The sequence below is a fragment of the Vigna unguiculata genome, chromosome 5 (assembly GCF_004118075.2).
Source record: "Vigna unguiculata cultivar IT97K-499-35 chromosome 5, ASM411807v1, whole genome shotgun sequence".
In the NCBI taxonomy this organism is placed as follows: Eukaryota; Viridiplantae; Streptophyta; class Magnoliopsida; order Fabales; family Fabaceae; genus Vigna; species Vigna unguiculata.
Genome location: NC_040283.1, coordinates 27,074,515 through 27,087,158, shown reverse-complemented (window position 1 = coordinate 27,087,158; position 12,644 = coordinate 27,074,515). Strand labels below are relative to the sequence as shown.

Here is a 12,644-nt window from a genome sequence, read left to right as displayed (position 1 = left end):
GTTTGAAGAGTCCTTATTTGAATATATTCTACTTTTTGCTTTCTTCTAGCATTTCAAGAATTTCCATATCAACGTTTTGATTAATCGTTTAACTTTTTTTACTCTCCTTTGACTAATAAAAAATACAATCTGAGAAGTAAGGTATTATTTCAACCTTTTTTTGGTATTTCTTTACTTTAGTTGTATGCATAAAAATTTTGTCTTATTAGTTCCTTATTTATGTATGTAAGTATAAATATGTCTCCAATCTAATCCGGTCTTTTTTACTTTTCACTTTTCAATATTGTTCTTCTGAGTTCAACATGTCTCTCTGTGAAGTTCCAAACCAAAGCCAGAGCATAAGCGAAGTAAGCCCCCAGAAGGAAAATTGGAATATTATCGCTAGGGTCATTCGTTCATGGTTTGTTCCTGATTTCACTAAACAGAGGTGTCCTTTTTCCATGGAGTTCGTTATTCAAGACAAAGAGGTTATTATTATTGTTATTCTTTAAATTCTTCCATTACACCTACTTTCCTTTACAAATTTGTATGAATTAAATAGTGGTATGCTAAACATATTTATACTCAAATTTATAAATGTTATTCTTATCTGTTTCAGGGTTCTAAAATACATGCTTCAATTAGACGTACTCTAATTTACAAATTTCAAAATGACATTTCTGAAGGCCATGTTTATGCCATACAAAACTTCAGTGTTGCTCCGAATTCTGGAATATACAGAACAACACACCACCCTTATAAGATAAATTTCCAGTTTGGTACAAAAGTTTCTTTGGTTAATGTTAATTTGGTTCCTAATATTAAACCACAATACACACCTTTGTCTTTATTGACAACCACTGCATTTGATACTGATTATTTGGTTGGTAAGTAAATCTTTTTAGTTCCGTAACTATTAATTTTTTTATTAATAAACATTTTTTGTTAAAGTATATGATTTAACACATATACAATGCATTTTAGATATTTTGGGATTACTGGTCGGAGTGGGGACTGAAAGAGAATTGCAAGTTGATGGAAAGACAACAAAATTAAATGTCATAGCAATAGAAGCCGATGGGTATTGTATATCTATACTATATTAAATTCCTTTTTATATTTCTTTCCAAATAAAATTCCTTTTTATACATCACATTATATTGCACTTTAATTTTTAGGTTTCGAATAGAGTGTACTTTGTTTGGTATTTATGTGGATGAACTGAATGTATTTCTTTCGAGTGGAGAAGTACAAAATACTGCTGTAAGTATAGAATTTGCGAAAGTCAAAACTTTTCAAGGTAAAATTTTCTTATTACTTTTACAAAGTAGTTTGTACTACTTATTCCATGTTACTCTCACATACACTATATTTTTAAATATAGATAAGGTTCAAGTTCAAAATTGTAAGTTCTGCACCCGTATTAAGTACAATGTTAACTTCAAGGAAGCATGTGAACTTAAATCAAGGTAATTTTTATTCGAAATTTATATTTAAAAATATAGTGTATTTGATATTTCAGATATCACATACACTATATTATTCCAACTAACAATTTTTTCTTTACTTTGTAATGCAAATTATCCTTGATTGCGTGAACTTGATATTTCAGATATACATACATTCAATAATATATCTAATTTTTATGAGTATAACTATATTTCCTTTTGCACAGAATGTTTGAGAACAATGAATCTCCCTCTCAAGGATTAACGCAACTTTCTCAGACTTCAAAAAATACTGTCGAAGAGGACTTTTTAACACTTACACCTAGAACCAACATTCAAGGTCTAAAAGATTGTAAAGAGGTTAGAATATATTTTTGTATCATTGTGCAATTTTTCTTATTCACAATAATACATTCATTAATGTTTTTTATATTGAAAGGTCACCACTTTCATATTGTTTGGAACAATTAAGCATATCTTGGTTGACGATGACTGGTGGTATACTACTTGTGTGTGCAACAAAGCTGTTTATCCAGATTCCAAGATGTTCTTTTGTGAGAAGTGTAACAAGCATGTTATAAAAGTCTTTCCAAGGTTAACGAATTGTTTTTTAATATTAATGTCAATTTAAAACAACATGGTAATTACAACTTTGGTTGATGAAATTTATTTATCAATTTTCAGATATAGGATTAAGATCCGAGTTATGGACTCTTCCGATTCAACCACATTTGTCCTCTTTGATAGGGATGCAACTACCCTTTTCAAAAAAACTTGTGCTGATATGTTAGACGCTCATGATAAGGTATACTCTTCAATATGTCCACTTATATATTTAATTACACAATGTTTAATTCTTTTTTTTTTTGTAGATGAATTCTTCTGGAAATTTGCCTAAGCAGTTTGATGAGTTAGTTGATAGAAGTCTGCTTTTTAAAGTGGAAAGTAGGAACGATCAGAATTTCAAACTTGAACAGTCTTTCAGAGTGAAGAAAATATGTGTTGATGATGATATCATTGACAAATTCAATGATTCTTCGTTGAAATCTGTGGTAAGATGTAATTTAAGATAATATTTTTTACATTATAATCTCTTTATAATGCAGTCATCTTTTTCTTTTCTATCATCTCATTATTTCTACCTATTTGAAGGATGTTTATGCTAGAAATGGTGAGTTTAGCAGGGAAAAAATGCGTTTAGTGAATGAGTCCACCGTTAATATTTCAGAGGTATACAACTTATATTCATGTTTTTAAAATCAATGATTTCTTTAATAATTTTAATAATGTGTTCATTTTGGTATGTCGATTTTGTTTTAATAAATTTACTTTTAATACTGTAGGATTTATTAGTCCGATTTACCAAAGAAACAATTGAGTCTGGATCCCAATCACCTGAACTAATCCAAGATAATCCAACCAACGATGATGCTAGTAGTTCACATAAGAGAGAATCTGGAAAGAAGACTGTATCACTTGAATCCATCGAAGAAGATAATGTTCCATTGAAGCTTTTAAAAAGAAATATTAAGAAGGAAAAATCAGCGATTTGAGATCCACTTTTAGTTATTCTATTTCAAGACTATTATTTTTATGACTTTCATTTTGGGGATGTAATATGTCTACGTTATTTGTTGTCTTTAAATTCCTCTGAACATCAACTTCTATGTTAAATTTCATCTTTAATTTCATCTGAACCTCAACTTCTATGTTCAATTTCATGATAACATTATGATGCGCTTTTGAGTTTAATTATTTAGAATTTAAATTATTTTATATGCTGGTGCACAAGATATTGTTGACATTTTTCAATTTTTGTCAACAAAGATTACTACCAGCTACATCAAAACTTGCTGAAATTGATTTCATTTTGTAGCATCATGTAATGGAAGTCGTAAATAACCTCTTTTTTGTGTAAAAGAATTCTTCTTTAAACTTGTGCCACTCATAAATAACATATCTATATTTTTTCTCATAACATTATTTCTAAATGTCTATTTTTCATAATATTTACTTTTCATAAATAATATAAATATGGCAAAGGAATTATCTGTTGACAGATTTTAAGTTTTGACAACAGAATTGGATGCCATATACATTTTCTACTGAATACTTTTTTTGGCTTATCTTCTGTTAATTACTAACTTTTAAACCTTCTACGATATATTTGACATTTTTTTATACAACAAGTAGGAATGAAATATTAAATTTTTACGTATAATATTATACATTACAAAAGTTAATTTTTGGAATTTTGTTATTGGTTTATATTACATATATTATATTATTATATTTGTAGCGTAATAGAATAATTTAATATATCTTTAATAACGTTATATATTTTTAATGTTTTATTCTGTTATTATCTTCTTCCAGTTTTAAAATGCAGTAATAATTACATTACTGTTGAAGAATCTATTTGGAATCGTCCCGTCTTTTCATCTGTCATTTGTCTTCTATAAATAAATATTCATCTCCATTCTACCATCAACATTAAACGGCAAGATCAGTTCAAGGATATTATACATTCTTCAAACTTTTACTGTACTATCTCTCTCAAAGTCCAACCAAATGGAAAACAACTTCAATGAAGATGATGTTATTAATAGAATGAGTAGGTACCAGTTCTCTATTATTCACCTTCAGGACGAGGTAAGTTCATTGTCAAACTTTTCCGACATATTTTCTTTTACAAGATTTCTTCTACTCTTTCTATTTCATAGAAAGATTTCTTCTTCTCTTTTACAATATCCTGTTTTTAACGTTAACTAATCCAATTTTTTCTTAAACAAATTCTGTCTTTCGAGGTTGTTGGTTTTGTTGATCGTGCATTCGCCATTCTTTATGATGACGATCTTCAGCGTCAATGGACTTTAAGAGATGAAGAAGGCAATAAACATGTGGTTGCTTATAACAAGAATTTACAAAAACCAATGCTAATTGGAGGATGGACTGAATTAAGGCACATATATGATCTTCATGATTTTCACACTATTTATTTTGGATATATTGGTGATTCTTGCTTCCACATCACTATTTTTCCCAGTAAATGCAAACCTTTGTCTATTGCACGTTTTCTTAAAAGAATTCAGGCAGATCAACCCCTTTTCAATGGACCGAAGTTGCATTTCAAAATATTTCTGAATCCAAATCAATGCAATGCTAGCCATCTGGTGAGATTAATTTCATTTTTTTTACTAAATGGATGTTTGTATCATATTTTGATTTATATTTCGAAATTATTTTTAAAATTTAATCCATATAGTAATTTCATTAATACTTTATGTATTTCTTAGGATTTGCCAGCTGATTTTGGCAATTATCTTCGTCAAGGAAGTTTTAAATACATTTATCTTTATGGACCGCGTAAAACAGTGAAGTGCAAACTACTGTTGAGAAATCATCCTAAGAAGTCTAGCAAAATTGGAAGTGGCTGGAAGGAATTTTGTACTGCTCATGGATTTCATCAAACTATTGACTTGGTGTTTGAAGTGGACCACATGAAAAGCAATCAGAATGTCAAAGTGCTAACATATTGTAATTTTTAATTTACAGTTACAATAAATAGTTTTTTTTTTTATTTCTGCCACTTATGTAGTTTTCAACCTACAAGTTCTTTTATTTTCAGCAATGCATATGTATAGTTCTACCTTCTTATCAATGAAATCTCTTTGAAGCTTCTCTGTTATGGTATCATATTCAGAAATAAAATTATTTTGTTCTATAATTCAAATGAAATATATATGATGAAATTGAAACATATATAGTTGGAGGAATAATGAAAAGTTATCATGTCTATAATCATATGTATGGATGTATGTTGCTTTAGTATGTGCATACACTGACTGTATGTTATCATTTTTATACATAATGAGGTTAAGATTGTACATAATTCCTTTGAAAAAGTTCTCTTTGTTTTACTATATATAGTACTGCATCAAAAAAACGTCTGATTGTACCTACATAAAAAGGAAATGTTTTCTTAGTTGCAAGAACAAATCAACTCTGAAATAAGTGCTATATATATGAATGATTCTGATATAGTAACACTCAGTACTGCATGCTCTTTCTGGTTTTTATGTTTGTCTTCTATTTTTATCTTTTTCTCTTCTCAAAAAACTGCTTCGTACTATAATTACATATATTTTTGTTTCCACAATTGTGATTAGAGGTACAAGCTACACAAAAAAGTTTAACAAAGACATTCACCAATATAGGAATAAAACAGTAAACACTTTTTCATCCATTGAGTCAACTTACCTTTATTTTTGCTTCTTCCATTGTAACCTTTGAAACTATTCCATAACATTTCTGTACTGTAATGGAGCATAACGATTGTAAAAATGCAAGGCTGAGAAAGAAACTGCTGCTACAACAGAGGTTGAATGCAAAAAATCCTCAACATTCATGTAAGTCATTAACATCTTACTTAATCCATTTATGTTTTCTAATTCTTCATCAATCATTTATTTATAAATGATGCATTTGTATGTTTCTATGTTTTTTTATGTTGCAGATGACAAAGAAGAGAATGCAAGAAAGAAAACTAAATTTGCAAACCATACGTCTCAAAGTAAATAAATCTCACAATTTCTTTTTATATATATATTTGTAACTGTATGTTTTGGATTTTAACTTCACAACACAGATGCATACTCAATCATCTTTGTTGTTTTACTCACAGATAAACCAACTGTATCACAAACATCATTTCACCAAAATATAGACAGGAATCCATTACAACAGTTGGATATTAGTAAGTTCTTTTCTTTCTAATCTATATCTTTAAAGAATGTTTATAACTTAATCAATGAAGTCTTTTTTTTATTTCTTTAATAACAATGCTTCTACAATAATCCTTTTCCAGATGTTGACAACAACAACAACAACCTTCACAATATGAATTCATTATTTCACAGTCAAATTGGTCAGTTGTGAAGTTCTTCCAATACTTAACATTAACATTGTTTATGAAGAATATTAATTCCGTACCACTTTAAACTAACCTTCGTTTCAATGCAGAAACTGTGAACAAATTCTCAAGTTTTTCAAGTACTTTAGTTGAACAACAAATCACTTCACAATCTGCAACTTCTACTTTAACTTACCATAGTCCTTTCGGTATATTTGTACATTATTCTTAATTTGTTATATACATGTTGAAATGACAATTTTAGATTTTATATCAATGTTTTTGAATGACTCCAGCTTTTAACAATAACAGTCAGAGAAATTATGGACAAAATAAGAACAATTCCAGTGCAGGTAATTACATTTGGATTCATACTCACAATGCCAATGCAGGTAGGACAATTGTTTTTGGTTGTTTTTCATAGGTGGAAGATCAGATGTTGTAACTGGGTCGCATTCTGTTTCTAAGAATAAAGTTGTGAAATATCCTTTTCAAGTCATACAATCACTTCAAAACAGATTCAATCTTGATGATGAAACAACAAGACAACATAATTATTCAGACACAACAAACGATGATTCAGCAACAATAACAGATGATGGTAATTCTGATATTAAACTTATTGACTTTAATATAAATTCTTTTTAAATCATTAATTAGTTTTCATCTTACTAATATTGAAGAACATCATACAAGTACTACAACTACAAACGAATTGTATTGCAAAGGAGAGTTACAAGGTACATAATGTCCAACACAATTGTATATAACTGCAGATTAAAATATTCGCAGCTTCATTCTAATGTTTTATATTGATTTTCAGAATTCCTCAATATTGGAGAACCTTGCTTGGAATGCCAATACTGTAAAGCTCAACTTTGGTATGAAGAAAGAGCAGAAAAATGTAACACATCAAAGGGAGTTGAATTCTCATTGTGTTGTCAAAAGGGAAAAGTACAAATTCCACTATTAAAAAGACCACCTAATCTTCTTGAAGGTTTGTTAAATGGTGAAGATCAGAGAAGCAAATCATTTTTACAAAACATAAGAGTATACAATAGCATGTTTTCATTTACTTCAATTGGTGGTAAGATTGATAATTCAATGAACAATGGTTCTGCTCCTCCACAATTTATTCTGAATGGACAGAACTATCACCGTATTGGCAGTTTATTGCCAGAGCATGGATCAAAGCCAAAGTTTGCACAGCTCTACATATATGATACCGAGAATGAAATGACTAACAGAGTCAAGCATTTCAGGTCAGTCAATATATTAAATAATTTCATTATATGAAATATTTAAATAAATGTGTTGACATGCTTTCTCTTTATTATTTTTTAGTTCAAACACAAAGGAATCTGTTATAGATGAATCATTGGTTGCTGATTTGATTCAAATGATTGACAATCACAATGTTCTTGCGAAAACTTTTAGAAGAGTAAGAGATTTGTCACTGGAACATATGGAATCAGATTTCACGCTAAGACTATTTAGAGGCAGAAACAAAGACCCTAGAGTCTACAATACACCTTCATGTGATGAAATAGCTGCACTTATAGTTGGTGATTTTGGCAATATGGATGTAGGCAGAGATATAGTGGTCAAAAAATGTTCTGGTGAATTAACAAGACTGCACGAAACTCACACCGCTTTCATTCCACTGCAATATCCTCTCATGTTTCCATATGGAGAAGATGGTTATCAAGAGGATATACCAATAAGAGAATGTCATTCAAAAACAAAATCCAGGGTAAGAGTTAGAATTTCTTTGCGAGAATTTATTGCCTTTAGAATACAACAAAGAGCTGTAGAAGCAGGAAATATTGTGAATGCATGCAGATTGTTCCAACAGTTTCTGGTGGATTGCTATACAATGGTTGAAGCGCAAAGGTTGTCATTCATCAGAGCGAATCAGAAGTTAATTCGCTGTGATATTCTTAATGGATTACAAGAAGCTGTTAATAGAGGAGAGACAGATCCTTCTTTAATTGGAAGACGTATTGTCTTGCCTGCTTCTTTCACTGGTGGTACCAGATACATGTTCAACAATTGTCAAGATGCTATGGCAATTTGTAAAAAATTTGGATATCCTGATTTGTTCATTACTATAACATGCAATGTCAATTGGAGTGAAATAAAAGAATTTGTCTTAGCAAAAGGCTTATCACCTTCGGATAGACCTGATATTGTATGTAGAGTGTTCAAAATGAAGCTGGATGAAATGATGACAGATTTTAAGAAAAAGGACTTCTTTGGAAAAAGCACTGCAGGTATGTTATATATGAAGTTATATACATTCTATAATTTTCTCTTAAATTAAATTCTCACAACTATATTTACTTTTTATTTATATATGCAGGAATGTACACAGTAGAATTCCAAAAAAGAGGTCTACCTCATGCACATATACTTTTATGGTTGGATGGAGAAAGCAAGTTGAAGAATTCAATTGATATTGATAAAGTAATATCAGCTGAATTGCCAAATTCTGATTTGTACCCCAAATTGGAAAAAGTTGTCTCAAGTTACATGATTCATGGACCATGCGAACCTGCAAGACATAATTCACCTTGCATGAAGGAAGGAAGATGTTCTAAATTTTATCCAAAAAAATTCACATCTTCGACTTCAATTGACGAAGACGGATATCCATGCTATAGAAGACTTGATAATGGTAGATTTGTTGAGAAGAATGGAATTAAGCTGGACAATAGAAGTGTTGTTCCCTACAATCCACCACTTCTAATGAGGTATCAAGCACACGTCAATACAGAGTATTGCAACAAGACCAATTCAATCAAATATTTGTTCAAATATGTGAACAAAGGTCCAGACAGAGCTACTCTTAAAATAAGCAAAAACTCTGCACAGTCTGAAAAATCAACCATTATTGATGAGATCAAAAGGTATTACGACTGTAGGTATCTATCACCATGTGAAGCTGCTTGGAGAATATTTGCTTTTGACATCCATCATAGATGGCCTCCTGTTCAGAGATTGACCTTTCATCTTCTTGGCCAACAATCAGCTTTGTTTAAAGATGATGATGATATTAATGTGGTCTTCAACAGATACGAAAATGCTAACACAATGTTTCTAGCTTGGTTTGAGGCTAACAAAGTTTATGAGGAAGGAAAACAATTGACTTATTCAGAATTTCCAAGTAAATTTGTGTGGTTTGCCAAAGAAAAAGAATGGAAACCAAGGAAGAAAGGCTACAACATTGGTAGACTTACTTATATTCCTCCTGGGTCTGGAGAACTTTATTATTTGAGGATATTACTGACCATTCAAAAAGGTTGTATTGATTATGAAAGCATTAAGACAATTGATGGAAAGTATTATGAAACATACCAAGAAGCTTGCTATGTTTTGGGATTGTTGGCTGATGACAAAGAATATATTGATGCAATCAAAGAAGCAAGTGAATTTGCTTGTGGGTATCAACTTAGAAGATTATTTGTTACTTTGTTGTCCATGAATACAATTTCTAAACCAGATATAGTTTGGAATTCTACTTGGAGTATCTTATGTGATGGAATTTTGTACCAAAAAAGGAAGGAGATGAACTTACCAGGTACTTCATATTTTTTCTTTTAATTTCGTATACATATATATTTTAATTGTATTATTTACTTATTGCAGGTCTTCTCAATCTATAAACAATATTAATTTACAGATTGATAATCTGTATTTTTTGTTGTTTACTTATTTACAGATCTTCTCAAGTTTAGTTGTTTATTATTATATTATATATATGTATATGATTATTATATATCTGTATTTGCAGGTCTTCAAATTGAGACTGCTGAATTACAAAAACTATGTCTGCTGGAAATAGAGGAAATGCTAATGTCAAATGGTAGAAGTTTGAAAGATTATCCTTCATTACCTCAACTTGATCTTTCAGATGTACATACATTCAATAATAGATTTATTGTTGATGAGCTGCAATATAATAAACAAGACATGGCGAAAGAACATGACAGTTTGTTTAAAGCACTCAATGATGAACAAATTGATGTATATCAGCATATCATGACAGCAGTTCTTTCAAAGAAGGGAGGATTCTTTTTCTTATATGGCTATGGTGGTACAGGTAAGACTTTTATGTGGAAGACATTGTCGGCTGGTCTAAGAAGCAAAGGCATGATTGTTTTGAACGTAGCATCAAGTGGAATTGCTTCTTTATTACTTCCTGGTGGAAAAACAGCAGACTCTACCTTTTGCATCCCACTGTTAATTAATGAAGAATCAACTTGCAACATAGCACAAGGTAGTCTTAGGGCAAAACTTCTTATGGCTACCAGTTTGATTATCTGGGATGAAGCACCAATGATGAATAGAATGTGTTTTGAGGCATTTGATAGAACACTAAGAGATATTATGCGAAATGTTGATGATGCCAATAAAGACAAACCATTTGGTGGCAAAGCAGTTGTGTTAGGAGGTGACTTTAGACAAATTCTACCAGTTATCAAAAAAGGATCTAAGTTTGATATCATAAAATCATCAATCAACTATTCAGAGTTATGGAATTGTTGTAAAGTGCTAAAGTTATCCAAGAACATGAGATTAAGTACTACATCAAATACTGAAACAGCCAATGATATTCAAGAATTTGCTGATTGGATTTTGAAGATTGGAGACGCAAAAATGGATCTAAATGAGAATGGTGAGTGCATTGTTGAAATTCCCGAACAGATCCTGATTACAAACACAGATTTACCTTTATTGTCATTGTTTGAATTTGTCTATCCTGAATTTGTGGTTAACATGTTGAATCCTAATTATTTTGATGATGGAGCAATTTTGTGCCCAACAAATGATTCTGTAGAGCAAGTAAATGATTTCATGTTGTCCTTAATTGGTGGTGATGAGGTGACTTATTTAAGTTCAGATACACCTTGCCAATCTGATGAACAAGATGAAGTGCAATCTGAATGGTTTACATCTGAATTTTTAAATGATATCAAATGTTCAGGGATACCAAATCATAAACTGAAGTTGAAAACAGGTGTTCCAATTATGCTCTTGAGAAACATTGATCATGCAAAAGGTTTATGCAATGGCACAAGATTGCAAGTCAAACATTTAGGCAAGAATGTAATATGTGCAACTGTAATTACCGGAAAAAACATTGGTGACAGCATTTTTATACCAAGAATGGATTTAGTGCCATCTGATTCAGGGTTGCCTTTCAAATTTCAAAGAAGACAATTTCCGATATCTTTATGCTTTGCAATGACGATTAACAAAAGTCAAGGACAAACACTTTCTAGAGTCGGCCTTTATCTTCCACAACCTGTATTCACACATGGCCAACTATATGTTGCTATTTCTAGAGTCAAAACCAAAAGAGGATTGAAAATACTTATATTGGATGAAGATGGAAAGGTAACAAACACAACTAAAAACGTTGTGTACAAAGAAATTTTTGAAACTCTTTGAAAAGAAATCAATTATAGGTATGCCATTTCGAATTTTATTTTTCATTTCAAAACTGTTATAAATATATATCAATTGATTTATGTTATTTTCTGCCATGTAGGAAAATCATTGTACTGAAAAAGTTTAACAAAGAAGTCATTGTGTACAAAAGGAAGTTATGAACTTCAATACCAAAGGATACATTCTAGGTATGTAATTTATTCTTTTTTAATTCTTATATTAACAAAGTAGTGTATTAGTCATATTTTTGTTGTTGGTGCTTGACGACAATATTCAATGAAATCAAATCTTAACTTGACATACAACTTTAATTACATTCTAAATTGATCTATTCCATTGATACACGTCAACATCTTTTTAAAACATTAGATTATCATCATATAGATTATTAAATATCCAAAAACCCATTGCTATGACCACAATATTACATATAAAAAAAACCTGTGCGTTGCACGGGTAGAAGGACTAGTTATTATACAAATTAAAAAAAAAAATTACACTTTAGGGTAAATCCTTCTTCACCTCAATGATAAAAAGATCATGCGCGGGAAATAAGATAGATTGTTAATTCATTTATTTTATTTCTCATTTATAAGGAATTCATAACTGGTTCACAATGACTTACTTGGTCATCTTATCCAAGAATTTGTTTGCCTCATGATATAAACTATGTATAAGAGAAAGTCAACATTGTAGTACTTCAATTTTCAGCGGCATTAAATAGAGTTGACTTATTTTTCAGTACTTTTTTCACCAGAAGTCATTTTCAGGATAGTTGGAAGAGATTATTTGGAGGAAAAATTCCACGGATGCATTCAATAGTTGATATCACTACTTACAACTTCTCTTCC

General features: G+C 30.4%; 2 protein-coding genes across 2 annotated transcripts; both read left to right on the top strand.

Annotated features, from left to right (window-relative positions):
* Positions 1 to 302: 302 nt before the first annotated feature.
* LOC114184556 lies at positions 303 to 2,980 on the top strand. Its single transcript, XM_028071861.1, has 11 exons — positions 303 to 467; positions 599 to 866; positions 964 to 1,060; positions 1,158 to 1,279; positions 1,364 to 1,448; positions 1,655 to 1,787; positions 1,867 to 2,021; positions 2,112 to 2,232; positions 2,300 to 2,479; positions 2,580 to 2,657; positions 2,771 to 2,980. Exons 1-11 carry the CDS (start codon positions 303 to 305, stop codon positions 2,978 to 2,980), a joined length of 1,614 nt encoding a protein of 537 aa, XP_027927662.1.
* A 1,018-nt stretch (positions 2,981 to 3,998) lies between these two features.
* LOC114184554 lies at positions 3,999 to 11,793 on the top strand. The gene is made up of 8 exons (XM_028071860.1): positions 3,999 to 4,079; positions 4,724 to 4,964; positions 6,636 to 6,692; positions 6,764 to 6,940; positions 7,163 to 7,601; positions 7,684 to 8,612; positions 8,702 to 9,919; positions 10,133 to 11,793. The coding sequence occupies exons 1-8, from the start codon at positions 3,999 to 4,001 to the stop codon at positions 11,791 to 11,793; spliced, it is 4,803 nt and encodes a 1,600-aa protein (XP_027927661.1).
* Positions 11,794 to 12,644: the final 851 nt, after the last annotated feature.